Source organism: Solanum tuberosum, unplaced genomic scaffold, assembly GCF_000226075.1.
Source record: "Solanum tuberosum cultivar DM 1-3 516 R44 unplaced genomic scaffold, SolTub_3.0 scf00160, whole genome shotgun sequence".
In the NCBI taxonomy this organism is placed as follows: domain Eukaryota; kingdom Viridiplantae; phylum Streptophyta; class Magnoliopsida; order Solanales; family Solanaceae; genus Solanum; species Solanum tuberosum.
This window is the reverse complement of record NW_006239085.1, coordinates 707,600-733,310: the sequence shown is the minus strand read 5'-3', so window position 1 is coordinate 733,310 and position 25,711 is coordinate 707,600. Positions and strand designations below refer to the sequence as shown.

The 25,711-nt window shown below is 33.2% G+C and overlaps 2 protein-coding genes across 2 annotated transcripts; one reads left to right on the top strand and one right to left on the bottom strand.

Annotated features, from left to right (window-relative positions):
- The first annotated feature begins 6,619 nt into the window (after positions 1-6,619).
- Positions 6,620-9,961, top strand: LOC102604313 (protein SAR DEFICIENT 1-like). The gene is made up of 7 exons (XM_006353748.2): positions 6,620-6,770; positions 6,876-6,951; positions 7,096-7,645; positions 8,003-8,163; positions 8,302-8,496; positions 8,599-8,704; positions 9,508-9,961. Exons 1-7 carry the CDS (start codon positions 6,679-6,681, stop codon positions 9,660-9,662), a joined length of 1,335 nt encoding a protein of 444 aa, XP_006353810.1. The 5' UTR covers positions 6,620-6,678; the 3' UTR covers positions 9,663-9,961.
- Positions 9,962-23,187: 13,226 nt separating this feature from the next.
- Positions 23,188-25,292, bottom strand: LOC107061710 (uncharacterized). The gene is made up of 3 exons (XM_015311474.1): positions 25,124-25,292; positions 23,856-24,197; positions 23,188-23,564 (listed from the first exon to the last, which is right to left on the bottom strand). Exons 1-3 carry the CDS (start codon positions 25,290-25,292, stop codon positions 23,188-23,190), a joined length of 888 nt encoding a protein of 295 aa, XP_015166960.1.
- Positions 25,293-25,711: the final 419 nt, after the last annotated feature.

Sequence of the window (25,711 nt, the reverse complement as noted above, 5' to 3'; positions counted from 1 at the left end):
TTTAAATTGATAAGTGTTGTATTTCTACTAGATACATTAAATAAGAAAGTGTTGCCCATAAGATTTTAAGTTTGAGATCTATACATTATTGTTTGGTGATTGTTATGTATCAGATACATTTAGTATAAATTTGAATTTACATATCATAACTAAAAATTAGTGTATGCTACATTATTATTTATGTATCTTATTTTGTTTGAGAATACTATATTTAAAATTAAAAAATACATTATACATGTAATTGTTCCAAAATAGCTTCTTTTTTTGTGTGTGCGATAAATAACACAAAGTTTATGTATCAAGTACATTTACATTGAACATGATAAACATTAATCAAAGATTCAACAACATTAGAGTTATGTATCAATACCTTAAGTATGAACATTATACATTGCATAAAACAAAAGGTTATTGTAGCAGTGATGTATCAGATCAATGATAACACTAACAAAGACTAATTTAAGACTCAAAATAAACGTGATACATTAAAAATTTGTATCTTTGATAGTGATGGTCGTGCAATGGCAGATCCAACTTTTTTTCTTCTTTTTTTTTGGACGTTTTTTCAATAGTAGAAACATTAAAAGAAAATAAATATTTTTGAAGAAAAATTTTCAACGACAATATGATTAACTAAAAATTGCAAAGGCTCAATAAGATTTCAATGTGGGCAGGGGGCGGATGTAATTTTATTTTTATTTTTTAAGATGAAAAAATTAGAAAATAATAATAAAAGAAATCAAAATTTGAAGTGATGGAAAGAAATCTACCTCTTGAATAATTTGAAATCATTAATTGGAAATAGAAAGATTTGAAATTCAAAATAGATTAATTGATAAACTTGAGAGACACCTTCTGAAAATCAAAATGAATTTGAAATTTGTAACTGCTAAAGAAGTGGAGAGAATTTAGGGATAAAATGGAGGAGTGAAATGGGGGTGGCAAAACGTGGGTGTAGGTTGAAAATAGGAGTGAAATATTTATGTATCAGAAGATTTTATGAATTGGAGGAATTAAGGGATTTTTGAAATTTTTAAAAAAGATAGGGATAAATGGATATTAAGGTAAGTAAATGTGTGTATATAAGTAATTTCCCTATTTAATTTTACTTTGTGTGTTAGTTACAACATATGTGGTTGTGTGTGTTCTTTTTTTACTGGTGGGGGAGGGGATTGATTTGCAAATTCAAAAGTTATTTAAAGTATTATATTGTCTTAATTCGTTAATAATAATTGTAGTAGGTCCATTATGAGGATTGAGGGAATTTTTGACCAAAATAAGCCATTGTTTAAATCAATTCACCAAAATAGTATGTTTTTAATTTTTTTTTACAAAATTAGTATAAACGTGGTTCACAGTAACATTTTATGCTTTATTTTATTTTAAAAAATTTAATGGGAAAAAAGCAAAAGTTTACGGAGCAAACAGAAATAAAACGTTATTGTCAATAACATTTTATACTTCGTTATCTTGAATCACGTTGTAGAGCTAAAACGTTACTCAAAGTAACATTTTATATTTCGTTACTATAGATCACGTTTCACAGCTAAAGTGAGAGTCACGGGCTCTGCAATTAAAGAATCAAATCTTGCAAATTTTACATTTTATAAAACCTTACTGGCAGTCACATTTTAGATATAAAATGTGACTGCCAGTAACGTTTTATGTAGATTTAATCACGGGCCATCGAATTCTGCAAATTAAGCATCAAATCCTGCTATGTTGGAATCTTACAGATCATAAAATGTTACGGTTGATCACATTTTTACATTAAATTGTGACTATCAATTACGACACTCTGATCTGTTAAAGTCAACTTTTTCATTTTTTAAACTGACCACATATGGTTATAAATAAACCTTGTTGTAACAAATGTTCTACACATTCCAACAATATTCAGTCAAGCTTTTGTTTGTGTAGCCCAATTTTGAAACAATATTCACAAAGGTATGAATTAAATAAGTCAAGTCAATATATCATATTATGTTATTATTTTACCATAGCTTTCAAATTATTTTTCTGATTTATTAATTAAAAAGATGACTTATTTTTATGTGTAGGAATAAAAATGGCAAATTTTGAACATAATGTGATGGTTGCTTTGTATTGGGGTGGCAAAATAATTACTGAAATGAATGGATTCAGGTAAATTAAATGTGCTAGAATGATTATTAGCATGTATACTTCAATGAAGTATGTTGAATTGGTTGAATTATTGCATGAGAAAATGGGTACAACTAGTGAAATTATTCAAATGGATATTACGGGAAAATATCCTTGTTCGATTCAAGGTAACCATACAAGGTTCATTGAGTTTAAAATTGAGGATGCTCAATCTTTGCTATAATTTTTTTTATACCTCAAAACTTTGCGGATAAGATTGACATAAATGTTTTGAAAATGTATGTAAAAACCAAATCAACAAATCAAAATGATATATTTCAAATTAGTGGTCAACATGGTTATCACATGAATTTATTGGCTCAAAATCATGGATTTGCCATGGTTAGTCAACCTCATTATGCAGAACCGATTGCGCAACACCATTCCAATAATTGTTAATGTGTGACCAACGATCATTTGGCGAAGGTTCAAGTAGCCTTAGACATGTTGACGATAGCCCGAGGGAATATGAGGGCAGGTAAAACAACAAATTAATGTTTTACTGAATTTTAATATAATTAGTTGATAACATAATTTTACACATTATAAATATACATACATACATAGATAGTGATAATTTTTGTGATTAATTACCTTTCTTTTTTTTTTAAGAAATAACCTTTTAGAGTATAAATTACTGGTTTTAAAACAAGCTTTTATGTCTCATAATTTTTCTAGAATTTAATTAAATTTCTTTTATCCACAAAGAAAATGAGACCAACGTTGATTCATATAGTGATGTAAATTCTGAAATTAGTGAAGAAAGTTCATAGGAAGATGAACCTTCAAAAGATGATGGTGAAAGTGAATCTGATGAAGATATCAATGATGCTAGAGATTATTCTCAAAATGACATTAGTATAAATCTTCCTAATCAATTTGAACGGGATGTGTCTGAAGTGCAAAATCATGACGTACCCTATTTTAGAACATTGGATAATGAGGAAGACATTTTCATGTCTACATGTGAATCTAAGATGGAGTATTGTTCGGTTTGGTCTGAAGATGCCACAAAAGATTTGAAAAAAGGTATGTTTTTTAGTAGTAAAGAAGAATTAAAACTAGCTGTGACAATTTGGAGTTTGAATCCTTTCAGGACGCCATCTTTCAACTAGTGCAGTGATTAAACTACGATCTATAACAGGCCTATGAGATCTATAAACACCATATAATCTGGATAATTTAATCACATCTAGGACTCGTGGATGGATGGGATGCTCATTTACTAGGTCCCAAAACTTCCCATCATATTTCCTTGTGTTCAAAATCATATTATCATTTCCTATCCATATATCTCGTGACCTATGAGTGAGCTGTTCAGTTAATACACATGAATCAAGTGGACTGGGATCCAATTGGTATGCATTATTAGCAGCCATAAAAGAAATACCTATACAAAAGTAATTATTTTTAAAATAATGAACCAAACTAACAAAGCAAATCAAACTCAAGTACAACGTAACTTAGAAACTTTCCTCAAATGCTTCACCACAAACATTTTCAATCATATCAATTAAAATATAAGCTTTTCTATAAGAGTCGCAACTGTTGAGGAAAATTGAATATCATCACTCAAATAGTTTCAAGTACATACAATTTCTTATTCTCATAAAAAGGGGGAAAAACAGAAACTAAAATGACATTTTTTAACAAAAAGGAAAACAACAAATTCATCAACTATAAGATAAACTATATCAGTGTATGACAAAATTACCTTAATCACAAAAAAAATCTTCTTTTTCAAAGTTTTTTGACTGTTTTAAAAGCAAATCTGCAGACGTCCTTCAAATTTTCGAATGTTTCACCTCCAATCTCTTGTAGTGTGTCTAATCTTCAGTAATCGAACAAAACTCTCAAATCTCTTGTATAGAACAAAAGGGTTTCAAATCGAGTAAAGATTAAGGGTCAATTCTTTAAGAGCAAGAAGATGGATTTTTGTTTATCGCCATAATTGCAACCTGAAGGTGGGTTAGGAGAAAGAAGAGGGGTTTTTTGGGTCTTCCGTGAATCTCGCCATTTTTTCTTCCGCAATTAGTACAACTAAATTAGGGGTTTTTGTTCTAGTATAGGATTAAAAAATATATGCTTAAAACGTTATTCCCAATAACGTATTAGAGTTAAAACGTGATTCCCAATTACGTATTATTATTTAACGCCATTAGCAGTCCGTCCCTTTTCTCATTAAATTTTTTAAAATAAAATAAAGCATAAAACGTTACTGTGGACTACGTTTATATTAGTTTCATAAAAAAAATTAAAAACATATTATTTTGGTGAATTGATTTAAACAATTGCTTATTTTGGTCAAAAATTCAGTTCTAATTAGGGAAACTAGTGCAATATTTTTGTTAGTTATGGTGTAAAAAGAAGAGTATCTATAATCTTTTAAAATTACTTTTAAAATTTATTGTTCCTACTTCTCACCTATGTTTTTGAGGGGTTACTTATCAATAAGTACACACAATAAAACTTATTTTCAACAAAATGACCATATGTATATGAGATATATCAATATGTATACATAATTTATCGATATGGTATAAACAGTGTATAATCATGTATAGATAATATATAACTATGTATCAAAGACGTATATATATCTATATACATTGTTGATACAATGAAATATACATTGAAGACCGATATTTTTTCTTCAATTTCAACTAATTTAAATCTCCTCTAAATCGTCTCAAAATGTGGATATATAAGCTTCTCTCAATATTTCGAATCTTTTGATATATTATTAACTCAAAATAATTTATATTTGTGGTATGTCGATTTTTAAAGTAAAGCTTTGGACAAACTTTAAATAAGAAGAAGAAGAGGAAGGAAGGAAGAAGGAAAGGAACATTGAAAATAAGGAAGAAGAGGAAGGAAGGAAGAAGCTGCGAGTTAGGAAGAAATCATTAATGGCTTGAAGAAAGAGATGAAGATTATTTCGGATAAAAAAAAATTGACTCAATAAACATTTTTGTCTAATTTCCCTTTGCTGTTTAAAAGAAGTTAATTTTAAAAGTATAATTAAAGAGACTATAAAATTAATAGTTAGTAACAAATTAATTCTTTGGGATCCAATTCTTTATAACTATTTATTAGAAAAATACGTTGTACTTGTGATTTATATTAGAAGGTATATTTAAAAGATTTAATATTATTACTTTTCCTTGTGTAAGTATTTTTTTTTCAACCTGCAAATATAATTTTAATTATGTTATTAATTATTGACATGACTGAATAATCAAACTAAAAAAAAATCAAAAAAAGAAAAATCATCAAATTTATTTTAATTCAAATTGAGTTACACTTTTTCAAAATTAAAGAATCAAAATCAAAATAATATAAAACCTAATAAAAAAATCGAATACACTCCCTTATAGCTACTTGGTGGTGAGCTCCTGAACCTTCATAGACCACAAATGATTTAGGGTTCAAAACCCATCGATAGTAGTGCACGCAGCATTCTTTTCCCTTTCACCAAAACTTCATTTAAAAACCAACTATTAAAGAAAATCTTTTGAAAAAGTTTTACAATAAGGGGTCATTCGGTAGCTGAATATTAAATAAATTATTTATGTATTAATTTTTATATAACTTATACGACGTTTGACTGGTAATTATAAAATAAGTTATTCATTAATAAAATTAATAGGATATTTAGTTGACAACTTAGAAGCGCATAACTAATACATGTTAAGTTATGAGGGACTCAATATATTTCCTCCGTTTAAAAAGAATGACATACTTACCTTTTTATAGTCTATTTAAAAAAGAATGGTCATTTTCCTTTTTCAACAATATTTTATTTTCAACTTTTCTCGTGACATGTTTAAGACGACCAGATTTAAAGACATTTTGGTATATTTGACATAACTTTAATATAGGACCACAAGACTGAAAAATCTTCTTTATTTTCTTAACTTCGTGTCATGTCAAAATAGGTCTCTCTTTTTTTAAACGGAGAAAGTATCATTTTATGCAGGAAAAAAAGTAGAATAACTAATTTATGAATAATTAATCCATGTATAACTAATATCTTAATAAAATAATATATAAATTTATTTATAATTAATTCTTACATCATTAATACATGTATAACACTAAGTATTATTATTACTCTTTAGATGTAAGAAAATTCCAAGTATTTTAATAATCTATACTAGTTTATTTGTCTGGCTTCTTTGGTTTATTTTGGGGATGGGAGGTTGACTTATAGGCCTTGACGTCAAAGTCGTTACATCACATTTTCTTAGATCACTTAGAAATTGTAATCCTCTCTATTGCCTTGCTCTTTCTTTCATCATTCCACGAAACTTCCTTTACCTATTTTTTTAATATTTGGAAATAACATAAACTTTGCTTTATAATTTTAACTCATTACTTTCTACATTTGAGATAAGACCATAACACCTTATGTTATACCCTATATAAACCCTCTAACCCTCCTCTTTTCCTCATATCATTTCCTCTTAAATTTCTTTGAATTTCATCTAACTTTTTCACACATATAATATACCAATGGCAACCAAAAGATTCTTTGATGACTTTGTTGATCCTGACTCCAATCAACCAAATTACAAACGTCTAAGAAAAACACCTTCTTTTGCTTCGTATGTCATGATTAATTACTTCTTGGTTTTTTTTATATATAATATTTCAAGATTAATTTATATATATATCATCTTATAATTAACTTTTTGTTTCTTTGTTTGTAGTGTGATTAAAGAAGTGGTGATGGTGAATTTCTTAGATAACTTTTGTTCAGCCTTGGAACCCATGCTCCGAAAAGTGGTATATATATTTCAAGATTTGATATTTCGACCTATATACACAATATTTTAATTTTTTTGGTGAAGGGTGTATAATTCAACATGACCATATGAGAAACCCTCTTGTCGATACTTATTTAAATTTCTTTCTTGAAATTATGTATAGGTGCATGAAGAGGTTGAAAGTGGACTAAGAAGATGTTCTAGATCAATAGGAAGATCACCTTCATTAAGAATCAAAGCACTTGAACCATCAAACCTACGTTTAATATTCAACAAAAAACTTTCTCTACCAATTTTCACCAATAGCAAAATGATGGATTCAGATGGTCAATACCCTCTCCAGCTCCTACTTGTAGACGCGACTGGTGATTGCCTAGTTCCAACCACCTTAGCTAGCCCGATTAAAATCGAGATCGTGGTGCTAGATGGAGACTTTCCTAGTGGAGAAAATTGGACACATGAAGAGTTCAATAAGAATATTGTTAAAGAAAGGGCGGGAAAAAGACCATTGGTTACTGGTGAACTTAATATTACTATGAGAGATGGTGTTGCTTCTCTTGGTGATCTTGAATTTACTGATAATTCTAGTTGGATTCGAAGCCGGAGATTTCGTATCGGTGCAAAAGTGGTTCACATAGGAAATGGTCAAAATTCGATACGAATAATGGAAGCCATGACTGATTCTTTTATGGTTAAAGATCATCGCGGAGAATGTAAGTCATTTTTTTCACACTAATATCGTATCGATACAAAATATATTACTTACACATACATATATATGTTATTGTGATTTTTGTTGAGGTAAATCTATGTCTTGATGAGTCAAACACTGACACATCTATACCTAACCCTAGGTATATTATATGTGCACTTTATTATCAAGTATATACATATATAGAGAGAGAAGGGACTTGATGAATTATTTTTATCGCGATAATTTAGTGATATCGAGTTATATATAATTAATTCGAAGGTATTAGATTCATGAAATCTATTATTATTCATATTGATACTTTTATACTATATGATCATAATTCATTTATATGTATATATATGTTATTTTTTTATAGTGTATAAGAAGCATTATCCACCAGCATTAGGAGATGATGTGTGGCGTCTTGAAAAAATTGGAAAAGATGGAACTTTTCACAAGAAGCTAACTTCACATGGCATAAAGACAGTACAAGATTTTCTCAAGTTGGCCAATATTGACCCACATAAAATAAGAAGGGTACGTATATATATTGTCAACTATATATGTAACACCGTTTTGAAATAATTTCAAATATATTAATTTTGCACCTATAATATCGAAAGAAATTAGAACGTTGAATTCATTAAATTTAAATTTTGAATTTATTTCTGACAGATACTTGGAAATGGAATGTCGGAGAAAATGTGGGAAGTAACATATAGACATGCAAAAACTTGTGAGATGGGAGCTAAATCATACATAGCTAGAGGACCAAACTACATTCTTATCCTCAATCCAATATGTCAAGTTATTAGAGCAATTATTAATGGACAAATTTGTCATAGTAGAGAGTTAAGAGGAATTCAAAGGGTAAGTTTTAATTAATTTTTTTTTAACTAATTAAACACATTTTGAAATGTTTTTAACTTTTTCACTGATTTAAAAAAAAAATGTTTTTTGTCTTGTTAATAGTCCTATATTGAGAATTTGGTGAGGAATGCCTTCACAAATTGGAGTTCTTTAGAAGAAGTTGATGGTGGCCTGCAAGTCAATGAACCTGCAGCTTTACTCACTCAAGGTACTTTAATTATCTTTATTATATACTTATTTAATCTGATACGTATAAATTATAATAAAAAGTTTGAGTAGGTTGTGAGCCACTATAACTGATACTTGATTATTCTCTATTCCCCAATTGAAATTGTTTTAAACTCTATTCCCTTATTTTAATATAACAGTAGAATAAATAAAGGACTTTGCGACAAATATTTAATGGTAATAGTATAATTATTGCTATATTATATTTACTAGCAATAATAAATATGGATATTTGTGACCAACACTCTATATAAATGTTGCTAAAGGCTTTAATGACTTTGAATCGATGTAATGATATTGACTCAATTTCGCTAAATATTTTTGTAACAATAAATATTAACGTGTAATAACAAGATTTACCTGATTATTTAAAATATAATAATAATGAGAAGGGGATTTATTTCATTTTTGAATACCCATTATGCACAAAAGGCTCTCCTAATTACTTATAAAGACAAAATGATGCTAAATATTATTTGGCTAAAAAGCTCATGAAATTAATTTGGAATATATCTTAAATAAGAAACAAGTGAAGTCAACCCTTTACATTTCATATATTTTATAAAGACGACGTGTTTGCCATCAAAAGCCTAATAAATAATACAACTACTTGACATTGACTTTAACATATATACACTTTTCCTAGTAATTCCTACCCACTATACACACACACACACACACACACACACACACATATATATATATATATATATATATTTATTGTTGTGTTTGATATAATAATTAAAATACTTGATAATTAATTAATTTGTTGTGTATGATTAGGAGAACGAGGGGTGCATCATCAAAATGCCTATCCTAGGAGTGCACTTTTGACTGCAGCAGCTGGATCAATTGAGTGTGGTGATTGGATTGTTAACCAAGCACACATATGCTTACCTATTGAATCTTCTTCTGAAGAGGAATTACATTATTTATGAACTTTAAAGGAAAATAAAAGATTAAGGGTATCAAAGGAATGAATTTCACGATTACGTTGACTTCGTGAATAAATGAAATGATATGAACAGTGAAAATTCATATAACATGTCTTGATTTGTTGGTTATTGAAGCGTAATTGCTTGTTGTTTGATGTACATATACAAATTATGTAACCCAATCCATAAAGAGAGGGGCAAAAAGTGTAGTAGTTGTGCCGCCCCTTTGTGAAAAGGATGTGTGGTTTGCAATATCAAAGTTTGTTCTTTGTTCTTTTTATAAAATCTCGATTGTTGTATCCCAATCTGTTTAATGTGAATAACAAGATAAACCTATTCACAATCATTTAAAATTTATTGTTTATAAAATTTATAAAATGATTTGAATTGTATTAAATTTAAGATATATTAATTCAAATAAATATTGTGGATAAATATAACTAGATTATTATTTAAGTCTAATATATACATATTTAATTGAAATTCAACTTCATTATGCTAGTCCGTCAAATTGGGTCATTGGGATACAAATAATGAGACCATATTGCTAAGTCCTGCTAAGTCCAATATGTCATCTTATTCCAGAGACCTAATTTAGTGTCACATGTAAAGTGACATTGCATACCACGTGAAATGAAGAAACCAATAGGACCATGTCACATGTCAAAATGACATAACATGCATAGCCAAATCAAAGGAAAATAGAAATGTGTCATGTGTCTACCAATGACATGTTTCGACCAATCAAATATCAACATATCACTTAAATTTGATTTGCCTAAGGAACCCTATCTTCATCACAACTCTTTCATTCAACAATTATATATATGGGTCCTCATAATTCAGAAAATCCAACAAGAAGTTAGAGAGAACTTGTGGATCAAATGCTGCAAATTTCTTTATTATAAGATACAAGAATTCAAGCACTCAAGCATTTCTCTACAAGTTCTAGAGATCAAGACGAAGATTCAAGATCAAAGTCCCTCAAGTTCAAGATACAACTCAAGATCAAGACTACAATATTCAAAGAACAATCTCAAAAGCCCTTAAATTCAAGTACAAGTTGAGATCAAATTCAACCAAAATTTAAGAGCAATCTCAAAGGCCCTTGAACTTATATTTGAAAAGACGAATTAGAGGATTCATAGAGATTGTAACACTCCTATATTGAAATTAAAGGAAAAATTACTTAACTACACTCCTTTACTTACCTTAATATCCATTTATCCCTACTTATTTCAAAAATTTCAAAAATCCCTTATTTACCTATGTATCCCGCATGTATCCCGTGCACAACGCTATGTATCCCGTTATGTGGAATGTATCAAACGCTATGTATCCCGCTATGTGGAATGTATCAAATCTAATGTATCCCGTGCACAACGCTATGTATCCCGCAAACATCATTTTTAAGGGATTTTTGGTAAATAGAAAACTAGAAGGGATAGGATGTTATTTAGTACTTATAATATGTGGTTCCTATAATTTATACGAAATTAAATACAACAATTATTGTGATAGTTTCCTATCTTAATTATATTTTCTAGACTTGAATTTTACTATCTAAAAATTTTGGCATGCCCAGTGAGACAATATATACCTTTCATCTCAATTTTTTAATCATCAAAGAACATCAAAATAGCTTCCAAGAAGATCAACTCTCAATCAACTTCCTCTAAGGTCGCTAACTTCAAGTTCTCTGCTGAAGTAGAAAACATCTTCGTTGTGATTCTGAATTTTACATTCTATATTGAGTTTGAGGTGTGATTCCGGACGTCCGATGTGTCACGCTTCGAGCCTACACCCTGAACGTGATTGGCACTCAAAATCATTTCTGATCCTAAATAATCCTTGGCATGACTTACTACTAAGTTGAAGACCGAACAAATATGTGGAAACTGTTGAAGGTTGTCTGTCGAAATTAACTCTAATCATTTATAAGAAATAAATCTTAAATAAGAGATGTTGATAAAAACAACTGTTAATAAGACTCAACCGACTCGTCTATGAAACTTCTTACACACTGAAGATAGATTATTAGAACAACACCCCAAGTTACCGAAATACTCTACTAACAAAATCTAATAACTACTTATATTCTGGATAAATTGGAGCCTTTGAAAGCAAGGAGGTCTCATCAAAATTGGATGGAAGTGACATCTTAGTGATATGACCGCTACTGATCCCGAGTACCTGAATTTGTATCATGAGATCATGAAACATTGAATGACGTCAGTACATGGAATGTACGGTATGTAAAATAGTTGAATGGAATAATTATTTATACATCCAAACTTACACCTCAATTAAGAAGTATAAACGATCGAAGTCAATTTATAGAACTCAACTGGAGTTGAGGTTGATCCCATAGGGAATTTAGTGTAGAAATAGTCTTACTGATGCTCTTACTCAATTGGGTTGATATTTCCAAAAGAAAGTAACATGCATAAAATAAATATTGGGTTGTTTATTGTTTTAGTAACCAATGTTTGAATTTAGTATCACATTATAGAAGCAACAATAGTTCCAAATTTTTAGTAGTTGATTAATGAGACTACGATTGTGTTTCCCATAACCTTTAGTTCAGTATTGAATTATGAACAAGTAATGATCCGTTGTTAGCATTACATGTTCCTAGAAAGTTAGATGCACTTAAACGCTTCTCAGTCCTATTAGATGACTTTCACTCTTTTCCTCTCGGTCTTAGAGTGTTTTCATGTTTACCCTCGCATGCTCATTAATGAAATTCTCGTCTCTCGAACTCGAATCTTCACCACAAGTTGATCGAATATGATTCTACTTTTTCCTAATTACCACTTTTCTCTCGAACAAGTGGTAAATATGGGCAGTTTCTAATTCCTGCACTCATTAGAAAGGATTCATGATGAAAGTAGGAATCACACGTGCAGCTAACAATGACACATTACACATATTTTGAATTCGTAACTATATTTTAGTCATGGTTCCTACAACCCTAGTTGTGGTGTTTAGCCGCTCATTCTTTCAAGAAAACAAACAATAATCATTATTGAAAGCATAATGTAAAGGACTTACAATAATAGCAAATCAAAAAGAAATCTTGATTATCAACACTTAATCACAATCACCAAGTTTGATCCAAAATAATCGACAAAACAAAGTGTTTGAATATGGAAACTATCGTTTCTCCTCCTTCTCTAAGTCGCCAAGTTCGAACGATAAAAATTAAGTTAAAAAAATAAACCCTAAATAATTAAAATAGTCTGTAAAAACAATTCCTACTCGAAGTAGGATTGTACTGTTGCCATGCTTCACGGACAGGCTAACGGCTCGTCTAGTGCTAGAAGGCTCGTCTAGCCTCCAGTGGTCCCACACATACACAGTGTGGGCTTCCTTCACTGGTGGTCCTCACGAGCAACTAGACGGTTTGTCTTAGGCACCACAGACCGTCTAGTGCTCCATGGAGTTGAGCCTTCACTTGGGTGGCTACTAGAATTCTTGCCTCTGGTCCACGAACATCTACACACCTCGTCACCTCAACCACGACCCGTCTGGGGTTCCGTGGCCTTCAGTCAACACTTAGTTCTCCAAGGCTTTGCACTTCTTCTCTCTCACAAGCCCACAGATGGCTCGTCTAGTGGACCACGGTTCGTTTGGGGCTCCATGGTGTTTGCTTCAGATCAATTTCCTTCTTTTTTCTATCTTTTACATCCAAGTGTTTTACCTGTTTAATCATCAAAGAACACATCATATCCGTATAAACACACTCAAGTTCTCGCACTAATCCTTAGTTTTGAGTGTCAAACCTGTCATTATTTCACGGTACATCAACACCCTCAACTTAGAACCATTGCTTGTCTTCAAGCGATGAAAAAGATAACACTCGATGCTCAAAAACCAAGGATACATCACAAATATGCAGTAGCTATCTTAACAACAATCCTATCCAAAATCATTTATCTAACATGCAAGGATCAATGGTCGACATTTCATTACGCACAGTTGATCATGCTTATGCCAGTACCAATCATAAGCTAACACAACCAACTATCAAATGCAAACATAGTGCCCTCACAACATAGAAGTCCCTCACATATGATAATTGGGACTGACAAGTACTCTCACTCTCCAAAAGAACTTCTAACACTACAAGTATACATACCATAGGCTTGCCCTTGTTTTCATGCTTTAACTATCAAATAATCGAAATAAGATCACTATAGGACTTTTATTAGCTTGTAGCATTGGCTCGGGCTAGGGAGTGGAACATTTGGTCTATGAGTGACTAGATTACCTTGATTCTCCAAAGTTCTTATTAGCACACAACTCTTATTCGAGTGGTTCCAACTTCTTTTTCTTTATCACATCCCGACACTCATCATTTATTTTCTTCTTTTTCTTTTCCTCTTTCTTTTTGTTTTTTTTTGTAACTATCATTTTCTTGAACCATGCACAATAAACCCATTCAAACATTCATTGCGGTTTCATGCCTTCGGAATAACCAAGGATACGATATATAAGCTATTTTCGTTTTCTTCAGGTCATGACCACTCTCAACTTAGGCTTTTGGCCTGAGTTGTGGCATCGTGCCTTTGGAGAACCAAGGATACAATATCAAAGGGTGACAACAAAATCAGCTTTAAGGCTCAAATGGGGTTCATGATTTCATTTGGTAGTTGTTTTTTGTTTAAGTGGACTTTATAAAAAAATTGCCTAATGATCACTTCCTATCCAGTTATTCAACGACTTTAGCAAGACTACTCAAGCAAGTTATAGCTTATACAAACAACGTTAGACTTCACACAAACCTCACACTCACATGGCACATGCTTACACTTTCAGTATTTTAGTCAACCAATTTATGTTCTTAGTTAGCAATGATCAAAACACATGTATCAAAGATGTCACATAAAAAGCATAATAGTCAAATATCAATTTTCATACACATAGAAAAACAAAACAATCATCACAGTCTCTTAACACAAGAGTCAACCTCTATGCACTCTAACAACTAATGGTAGGTTACTCAACCACCCCCTCCCCAAAAAAATAGACTTTGCCATCAAAGTATATATAACAAAAAACAAGGGTTGTGAGAAGGGGTCATACATGCGACGCTCTAGGCATCGGTCGTCGGAGTGATGTCGGCACCCTTATCAATGAGTGTGCACTCAGGTGTAGGGACTGGATCATGACGACTACTATCCAAGGAGCAAGAAGCTCACTGCCTGAGGCTCTAGACCTCACCGCATCACGTTGTTGCTGCTCCAAAGCCTCCTTCTCCCTAGCCAACCTCTTGGACTTTTTCCTCGCTTTCTTATACATCCTCTATTGTTCCTTCGAAAGGTCTTCATTATGCTTTGAGTTGAAGCCTGGATCCTTCCCGTTTATCTTACCAGGCGTTGGTTTTGCCAAATCTCCTTAAATGTCATCAACCAACTGAGTGGCAGGGGGCATTTATCAAATAATCTGGTACAACTGGTGGGGGCTTAGTGACTGGCTTCTTTGTTAGTTTTGCAATTGCAACTTTCATTTCAGTCACAGATAGGACCCATAACCTGTATCCGACTGTTCACATGAGCTTGCAACCCTTCTATCTTGTTCTTCAGTATCGACACCTCTTCTGGAGTTCATCTTGCAGACATTTCTTCGTACCCTGCACCTGACTCTAGACTACCTCTGGTAGTTTTACAACTACCTGCTCTAAGATGGATCGAGTTTGCCTCTGCTCCGCTACCAATATCTCCAAGAATAAAGTGGGCAAAGACATGAAAGTACTTGTAACCTCTGAAGATGATGTTAGTGGTGGCAGAACTCCCATAGCTGGCTAGTTTTTTCCTTCAGCTTGCTCACTGCCCCATTCAGCTCTCGGAGGCTCAATCAGAACATGTGGTATTACTGCCTGTTGACACCCAATTTTGGATCTCCACATTTAACTATTATAATAATAATAATAATAATAATAATAATAATAATAATATGTTATGAAGTTTTTATAGGAACACAAAAAGATTTCTAATTATTTAGTTTTACCTCATAAATTTATTTCAATTTCTTATAAAAATTAAATATATATATATATATATATATTACTACTTACTTTCTCATTTTTTAAATAAATGTCGTTCTTGAGAATTGAATCTATTTGTTTTCAAATATAATTTCTTTTGTCGCAATAGATATTTTTCGTACATTTATTAAAATTAGAAAGCTTATTTAATTAATGAGTTACTAATTTATATTGATTTAATTTTTAAGAGTGCCTAATTTTATCAAACAAGCTAATCTTGCAAAATAATTATTTTTAATTTAATAAATTATAACTATTTGATAAAGGAGAGGTTGTAATTTAAATAAATTTAATTTGAGCAATTTTGGCAATCCAAGTCCCCTTAAACCAACCAATTCGTGTATGCCACGTAGGCGAGCACATGGATTGTGTTTCTTTAGATTCAATCTCGGCTCTACAATCTAATCTAACGGCTCTAATTAATCCATCCTTTTACTATTATTAATATATTTATATATATATATATATAATTATTTATTTTTAAAAACCTTTATTTTATTAACCATTTGATTGCTTGATCGGACGACCAAAATTAAATCAAGACTTTTCAAAGATAGTACAACTCCCCATCGCCTCAAACTTCCTTCTTTTCCCAGGCAATCACGCTTCTCTTTTCCCAAGTTCCTTCTTCCCCAGACGTTTCTATCTACGGACCACCGGAAAATGGCAATTTCCAGTGGTCTTTAACATATCTCCCTACCCTCCATCAATCATAGCTTCCTTCTTGTCAACTTTACATCCCTTCCATCATCTTTTTTGAGTCGAAACAGACCTCAAAAGCCCCACCACCGCCGCTGCTACAACTGAAAAGGTGGAGAACGTGAAGGACCATCGGATTTGGGATCATTATCCCCTTAATCTGATGGTTGTGAGATTGGAACCCCCAAGCCATCACTCATTCTTTCGAATCAATTTGAAAAGGGGTTGATAATATGTTCTTCTCCTCCATCATTATTTTCTTCTAAGATTTGACCTTTTAAAGATTCAAATTCGAATCATTGAAGCCTCCCCCAACTATAAAAGGAGGAGTTTGGTCCTCATTCGAGGATCATCCGGAAAATCAGCCAAGAACAACTTCAAAATCTCAAAAAAAAACACCCAAAGAACGACCTAACGACATCCGGAAAAAGATTGAAAAATCAAAGAATGAAGGAAAAAGGGGAATAAACACGCACTTCAAGCATTAGATTTCAGAAAATTTCTCTCTTCTTTCATCTTTCCGTTTTCGGCTTTAAACTCGAATCTGCAAAAGGGTTGGAAGTTGGAATTTTTTGACCATAAAACTCTAGTTTACTGCTCAACACAAGGTAAAAACTCTTTCATTTTGCTTTGCATCTTCTTCTCTCTAATCTGATATCCTTTATGAAAGAGTTAAGTATATACGTATGATTTATTTTGTTTTGGCGTTAGTAATGTTCTTTGTGGTCCTTTGAAAAAGCAAGTTTATGGATGCTAATCTTGTCTTGTTATTTTGTTTTTGTGTGTTTGTAGTTAAATACAAGTTAGAATTACCTACATATATTATTGAAAGAAGATTAGTCATGTCCGTCCTAAAAATAAAAATAAATAAACAATAACTTTTCTTAAAGATTTTGTCACAGAATGGTGATCAAATTATATTGTTTATCAATATGTCTCTCAAGTTCATATGATATCTTACTTCCTTAGTTTACAGTAAACTATTTATTTCTTGTGTGAATTAGTAATGTGAACCTTGGATAGTGTGGAATTTTCTTTTCCCGCTTATTATAACATAGTTCCGATCTTTCTTATTTTCTACCTATGTTTAATTCCGACTTTGAAGTTGTCCATGTTAATAGTTTGCACTATATTTTATTTTAGACGTTTGCTAGTGTGAATCAATATCCTTGCTATGTGAGTTCCTTTTAACGATCTGTTCTCAACAAGAACTGGACATGAATGCCTTGCTTTCCTCCCTCCCATTTGACTTTGGTTAATTAATTTTTTTTATAAGTAAATACTTCCAAATTTCATTGAGCAAATTTTCGCAAACTAATTGTGAGTGATGTTTTTTTGCTCATGTGAGTTTACTCAGGAGATGTATATTTTTCTTTAGTATGTTTACAACTAATGTTTTATTAGCACATAATGACATCACCAATTGATTCATATTCGTCCATTTTTTCATTTGTTAGGATGGTTCGTTTTAGGTAAATGTCTAAATAGTTTAATTAAACTATGTTCCCCTCCAAGTGTTGCTGCTATACATATCAAGTTTGCTAATTTATGTTGGGGTCACGACAACTTTTGTATTGGAAGATTCCTAGTTAAATTATTTTTCTTTACTCATAACATATTCTATTATCACTTTAGCACAAAATTCCTAATCTTTATTTCCCTATTTTTTATATTTCATGTACAACCGGAGGGCTGGAGTTTCTACTTTGGAACTCGTTACTGGCCTAAAATATTAGGCCAACAACAATTAAGATCACTGCAACGCTTGGAGTCTCGCAAATTAGGAGTCCAATGTTTTCTTAGCCTTTCTTTTGTTGTCCTATTTATGTTGTTTTGATATGTTGGCTAACCTTTACTTACAAGTTTTGGTATATTGTTTGTCTTTTATTTTGAAGCTTATTTTACGTGAACTAATATTATTTGTTTATGAATTTACATGAGACCCCTTTAGAACAAATGATACAAAAGATATTTTCTTAAAATGGGTTAGCATTTTCACTTATAACATTCTTTCAGGCCTTTTAAGTTGAAAAGAGGGGCTTATAGTTTTAAAAGATTTTCCAAATGAAGTTTCAAAAGGGTGAGGTAATTTTCATTTAGGTACTTAAGTAGAAAAAATAAAACTCATGAGTTGGGACTTCCAAATGAATTTAGAGATACATAAAGGCTAAAATAATATTCATTTAGGCCAGCTCATCGCTTAGGACCTTCAAATATTTTGAAACTAGTTTAAAGGCTAGAATAATTACGTTTAGAAATTATCTTAGGACCTCCAAATATTTTGAAACTAGTTTAAAGGCTAGAATAATTACATTTAGAAATTTACTTGAGGCTAAGATATTTATCTTTAGATATACATTTTTTTAAGAAAATAAGTAGGGAAGTATGCTTATAAATTTAACAAGACAAATGTGACTATAGAATAAGTTCTAATAGTTAGGCCCTTTTTTTACTATCTCCTTCATAAAAATATATTGACTATTCTTACTTTTTTGGATCAAACATTGCTAAAAACATTTTAATCTTTTAACATGCCATTTCAAAATTTTAGATATGCCAACAGGTTCAAATACAAGGTACATACATATATATGTCATACATATAAAGGTATTTATTCTATATTTTCTCCACATAACCTAGTATTATCTACTATTTCTTTTACTAATGTTATTTATTTATTTTTATAATTTATAAATGCCTACACTTAAATATACATATTACTTTACTACATATAATCTATCGTCAATTTGTCTATACATGTAAATAAATAATAAGTGTTCATATGTTCTAAACAACTTACATGTATATACTATACTTTATAATAAATATATTTAAGATCACAAGCTTTATATAATATTTTAACGTTTAGTATCATTTATGATTTATTTTTTTATTTTATTTTTAGAAAACCCCATTTTATATATTTTCATTTAAATTACACATCACATATTACTACATATTTACACTCAACTACTATCTTATTTTTCACATCTTAATAAGACGACAAATTTTCGCAAATTCAACATCTATATATTTTTAGGATAATTTTATGATACACCTATACATATATTTTTACATATGAATGTATCATATATTTAAGTACATTTATTTATTTATTTTACGATACCACTATTAAATCTATTTTATATGACATATATATGTCGTACCTTGTATTGCACTCCTTTTAAACTAACTAATTAACTTATCATTGACTTTTAAAGCAAATAAATAAACAAGTTTTCCAAATCATATTTTCCTAAATTGAGTTTAAGGACTATCTTCATATAGGCTCTGAGGGGTGCTTAACACCTTCCCCTCGAGTAACCAAAATCCTTACACAGAATCTCACTGGTTTCGCAAATCAAAAATAGAGTTTACATTTACATACATAAAAAATGGTTTTCCTAATATTTTCCTTAAAATTTAGGTGGTAACTCTAAAATAAACAAAACAATTTTTTCAAAATCAGAGTGACAGCCATATTATGTTGTGAACTGTTTCGTCCGATTCGAAATAGGATGCGACACTGCCATCTCGAACCATAGAGGATCGGATACATATTTTATCTTGATCACCATGGTTACCTTGGTCGCTTCTACATATTTGTCCACTAATCTGTTAGGTGGTACGTTGGCATGCGCACAATCTCCTTATCAGACAAGAAAATGGTTGACTCGCTCTTTCATTCAATGCACGATCCCGCATCTCCATAGCAATTCGTATTCCCACAGTCAATGGGTATCTGTCCATGATGCATGCTAATAATGAAGCAAGTGAAGGGGAGAGGGTGTTGTCATTACCCGTTGGCTGCAATTGAGCATGGACCACTGCCCACCTGACTTTAGCAGGAATTGTCAACGATGCCTTGGTAATGTGCACATGTGAGTTAGCTACCCATGTTGCTGCCTCACCTTCCACTGCAATCTGACCCGCAATCCATCGCATAATACTCTTATTTGAGATAGAATTTTCCACGTCGGCTTCATTTGTCACCGCATGGTTGTGACCCTAAAAAAGACCCACTATAGTAGGTGTTGTGTACTTCGGGCCATGAAAAAACCTGTTTATGGTAGTTTCAGAAATCTGGACCTCCTCACCTCAAACAATCACCTCAGTTAGTGGTGTCCATGTCGCTGTGACTACTTTCTTCCAATTCTTAGTTGTTTTCGTGTGTGTAGCGAAGTTCATTAGATAGGCTGCATAGAAGGCTTAGAACTCTTTGGTCAAGTGTCGCGCATACTCTCCTATCTTTATAGTCATCCATTCAAACTGATGTTGTTTGAACAAGTTGTAAATATCTGGAAAAGCCTGCACATCTACCTCTACAACTCTGGACTCTGGGATAATTGCTCTCGGTCCAATGCCCCTAGACTTGGACAGTATGCCATTATCAAATATATCCCTAGATCTAGGGACAGACCACATCCGTCCAAAGACATCAATAAGATATTGTTGCATCACCGGGTCAGCCTTTCTCTGGCGAACAAACGGCACCAATGTCTCATCAGATTCACTAGCATCACTATCCTTTTGACTATCTTTATCTTCCTTTGTACCCTCAACTGGTTGTGGGTCATTTGTGGACTCTCGGGAATCATCATCAGACCCCCTCTCTCTCCCAGAACCATCCACTTTTTCTTCAAACAAGAAAGAAGTGTGCTCTATAGTAGCCCTAGCAGTCCGAAATCTAGTAGCCCGGGGAGAGTGAGCTTCAATTTCTGTGTTTACCCGGACCTCAGAGCTACTAGATGCCTCCACACTCGACTTTGGTCTAGAGAAGCAGGGGGTGAGGTGTGCGGTGGTGTCGTCTTGCATCTTGGTTTTCCCATTGTACCTGAGAGACTGCGAGTTAGCATTCACGTATATTAAATGAAACACTAACGGGTACTCAGACTTACCATGTGTATGTATACAAAGTGACGCCTTGCCTTAAGAATGTCATCACTCAATCTATCATTGGGAAAGGCCACACAATAAATAAAGAAGGACATACGAAAAGAAAATTCTTTTTGATTTTTTTATACGAGGCACCATACAGTCTGTGGTAGGTACCACGGGCCATCTAGGCCATCCTTAAGTTTATACAGTGAGGACTAACTTACTGGGTATAGTTCACAAAGGGTTTCACGGTCCGTGGTAATTACCACGGTCCATCTAGGCCCTCGTGAGGCTTACCCAGTGACTACCAACCACCTAAGTATGATTCACGTAGGGTTTCACGACTCGTGAACCTTTACACGGCCCGTGAAACTTGTCGTGCACTTACACTTAGGCTAGGGTTGTAGTCTACATTCCTAACAATTTACAATATGTAACTCAATCAATCAAAAGCACCCCAAAAACGACTTTCTTATCCTTCCCATAACATGATTACATAATTTTTCACAAACCCAACGTAAATTAAATACAAAATCAACATCTAATTGTAGAAATCTAGTAACTACAACCATACCCACAACATATGAACACACCCAATCAATTTTCATTCAAAGATACCCTAAAAAGGATCAATACAAGTAGTTCTATACTTGATTTTTATAAGATCAAACTTATATCAAGTAAAGAGTGAGAACTTACTTCAATTTAAGCCCTAATTTTTGCACAAAAGGATAAGAAGGCAACTTGATTTTGGGATTTTCTTGCAATGTTGAATTTGGGCTTAATGATTCTTTGATTTCTTGATATAGATGATAGAAACCTCTTTGTAACTCCCCCCAAAAGACGTTAGGAATGGAGAAAAGGGGAAAAATCCAACTTTTAGCTATTTGGTTGCTATTAAAAGCATTGAATTTGAGTTAATTGTTGTGCGGGTCGGGTTGGTTCGGGTCCGTCAATGCTGACCTAACCTTGACGGGCCACAAAGAGCACCATGGCCCGTACAGGTGCTTTTGAGAATTACTTAGCAAGAAAACTTACCTGCAAGTTCATGAGAGGATAAATAGTTCGTCTAATGTCAGACAGAGACGTAAACCCTTCCGTGAACCATTTTTCTCTTTTTCCAGTGAGGTTCCTTATTTTTGGCTTGCTACTTCACGGGCCGTGAAGTGGCTTGTGAAGAGCACCACGGCCCGTTGGGTGGCTCGTGAAAGCATTCTAGGCCTCGATGTTTCCTAACTTTTCCTGCACACACTGTGACAATATAAAAACAATGAACTATTACAATAATTTAAACTACCTATTACAATTACATCTTGGGTTGCCTCCCAAGTAGCGCACAATTTAACGTCGCAGCACAATGTAGGTTACTTGATTACTCAGACTTCATCAAGCTTTAATTCCTCAACTATCTTCACTTCCTCTGGAACACCCATAAATGCTTTTACTCGCTGGCCATTTGCCTTGAACCTCTCACCTTTTTCATTTTCAAGTTCAATGGCTCCCGATTGAAACACTTGAGTCACTTTGAATGGTCCAAACCATTTGGACCTTAGTTTACCCAGAATTAGGTGTAACCTTGAGTTAAATAATAGCACCAAGTCACCATGCCTGAAACTCCTCTTCTCAATATGGTTGTCGTGATACAACTTCATCCTTTCCTTGTACAATGCAGATCTCATAAGCCCTCATTCGGAATTCATCCATTTCATTTATCTGCTCAAGTCACATATTCGCTGCTTTGCTCTAACTCAAGTTTAGCTTCTTCAGCGCCCAAAAGGACCTTATGTTCCAACTCTACAGGAAAATGACATGCCTTTCCAAACGCTAACTGATATGGTGACATACCAATGGGTATTTTGAAAGCTATCTGATATGCCCATAAAATATCATCTAACTTATTGCCTAATCCGTTCTGTTGGCATTCATTGTCTTTGCAATAAATGACTTTATTTCCCTGTTTGAAACTTCCACTTGGCCACCAATTTGCGGATGATAAGGCGTTGCCACTTTGTGTTGTTTCACCCCATATTTGGCCAAAAGCGTGCTGAACACTTTGTGGCAGAAATGTGATCCTCCATCACTGATAATAGCTTTAGGTGTGCCAAATCTTGAGAAAATGTTCTTCTTCAGAAACATTGCAACACTCTTACCATCATTCTTCGCCAAGGCAACAGCCTCAACCCATTTGGAGACATAATTAACTGCCACAAATATGTATTTTTGCCCAAACGAGCTTACAAATGGTCCCATGAAGTCAATCTCCCAGACATCAAATAATTCTACCTCCAAGATAAGAGTCATAGGTAGTTCATGACAGCGAGAGATATCTCCTTATCTTTGACACATATTATAGCCTTTAACCAAGTAGAATGCATCCTAATGTATTGTAGGCCAATAGTATCTTCTTTGGAACACCTCGTGGGCAGTGCGAGCACCCCTACGGTGTCCACCAACTGGAGATGAATGACATTCTTCTAGAATACTTAGCATTTCAGCTTCAGGCACACATCACCTGATGATATTATCAGCACAAACCCTGTACAAGTAAGGTTCATCCCAAAACTACTTACCCACATCATGCAGTAACTTCTTCCTTTGTTGAAAAGTTAACCCTTCAGGAATCAAGTCACTGACAAGGTAATTTGCAAAGTTATCAAACCAAGGAATGAGATTAAGAGTGACGGCTAATACTTGCTCATCTGGGAATGAGTCATCAGTGTCTAAATCAACTTCCTCTTTCTCTTTTTCCTCCAGTCTGTACAAGTGATCTGCCACTTGATTTTCACAGCCCTTTCTGTCTTTGACTTCATAGACAAGCTCTTGCAACAATAGTACCCATCTTATCAATCTCAGCTTTGCATCTTTCTTCACCCTCAAGTACAATAGTGTTGCATGGTCTGTGTGAACTATCACTTTAGTTCACAATAAGTATGCTCAGAATTTCTCAAAAGCATACACTACTGCGAGCTGCTCTGTGACAATGTAGTTTCTTTGTGCTCCATTTAGCGCCTTGCTTGCATAATAGATCGGGTGAAAGATCTTATTTTGTTTCTGCCCTAGCACAACCCCTAAGGCAACACCTTTTGCATCACACATCACCTCAAATGGTTTTGACCAATCTGGACCATTGATCACTGGGTTTGAGATCATCTTAACTTTCAGACATTCAAAATCTTTGGTGCATGCTTCATCAAAAGTGAACTTCGTCTCATTTTCCAACAATTTGCATAAATGATGTGCAATTTTACAGAAGTGTTTGATGAAGCGCCGATAGAACCCTTCATGGCCTAAGAAACTCTGAATTCCTTTTATAGAGATAAGTGGGGGAAACTTTTCAATCACTTCAATTTCTCCTTATCCACCTCCAAACCTTTCTCGAAAACCTTATGTCCTAAGACTATGCATTCCTTGATAGTGACATTTTTCCCAGTTTAGCACCAGGTTTCCTCTCCACACCTCTGTAGTGCCCTGCTAAGATTTATCAAACAGTCATCGAAAGTGTCACCTACCACATAAAAGCCATCCATGAATACCTCCAAAGTGTCCTCAACCATGTCTGAAAAGATAGACATCATACACCTTTGAAAAGTTGTTGGTGCATTACACAGTCCAAATGACATGCACTTGAACACAAAAATTTCATAAAGACACACAAATGTGGTTTTATCCTAATCTTCTGGAGCAATTAATAACTGATTATACCTAGAGTATCCATCTAAGAAATAGTACCACCCTTTTACTGCCAGCCTATCTAACATATGGTGCATGAAAGACATTAGGAAATGATCATTCAAGGTCCATTTGTTCAACGTCCTTTAGTCCATTCACACTCACCAACTTGTAACTAGCCTTTCCGGGATTAACTCATTCTTTGCATTTGCTACAACTATCATTCCACTCTTTTTGGGCACACATTGCAGTAGGCTAACCCATTGACTGTCAGAAATGGGGTATACCACCCCAACATCCAGCCGCTTGCTAATTTGTTTCTTTACCACTTCTTGCATCAGTGGATTCAGCCTTATCTGGTGCTCTATACTCAGACTGCAATCTTTCTCAAGCTAAATTTATGAGTGAAAATACTTGGAGGTATCCCGATGATATCAATAATGGTCCAACCAATTGCTTTCTTGAACCTTTTCAACATTTTCACCACTGTTTGCACTTGTTCATCATTAAGATCTACAGTCAAAATAATTGGCGAAATGTTATTCTCGCCTAATAATACATACCTTAAATGTTATTCTCGCCTAAGAATACATACCTCATAGGAGTCATGATAAATGAGGATACAGTTTCATCCAAGGCAAAGGCATCTAAGATCCCTACAAGGAGGAAAAGGAAAGTAAAGAGCAAGGCGCCCGTGGTACAGTCACCGGAGGTTAGCTCTGACAGTGAGAGAGTCTATGAGACTGACCTCACCTTA

Bases quoted from the DNA above. Each gene is read 5' to 3' on its own strand.
- LOC102604313 (XM_006353748.2), top strand. From the start codon at position 6,679: ATGGCAACCAAAAGATTCTTTGATGACTTTGTTGATCCTGACTCCAAT. The intron at 7,646-8,002 runs GTAAGTCATTTT...ATTTTTTTATAG, and splicing joins TAAAGATCATCGCGGAGAAT to TGTATAAGAAGCATTATCCA. The intron at 8,705-9,507 runs GTACTTTAATTA...GTGTATGATTAG, and splicing joins TGCAGCTTTACTCACTCAAG to GAGAACGAGGGGTGCATCAT.
- LOC107061710 (XM_015311474.1), bottom strand. From the start codon at position 25,292: ATGCAAGAAGTGGTAAAGAAACAAATTAGCAAGCGGCTGGATGTTGGG. The intron at 24,198-25,123 runs GTTGGTGAGTGT...TGTGAACTAAAG, and splicing joins CCCGGAAAGGCTAGTTACAA to TGATAGTTCACACAGACCAT. The intron at 23,565-23,855 runs GTAAGTAGTTTT...TCTTGGAGGTAG, and splicing joins GAAGTTACTGCATGATGTGG to AATTATTTGATGTCTGGGAG.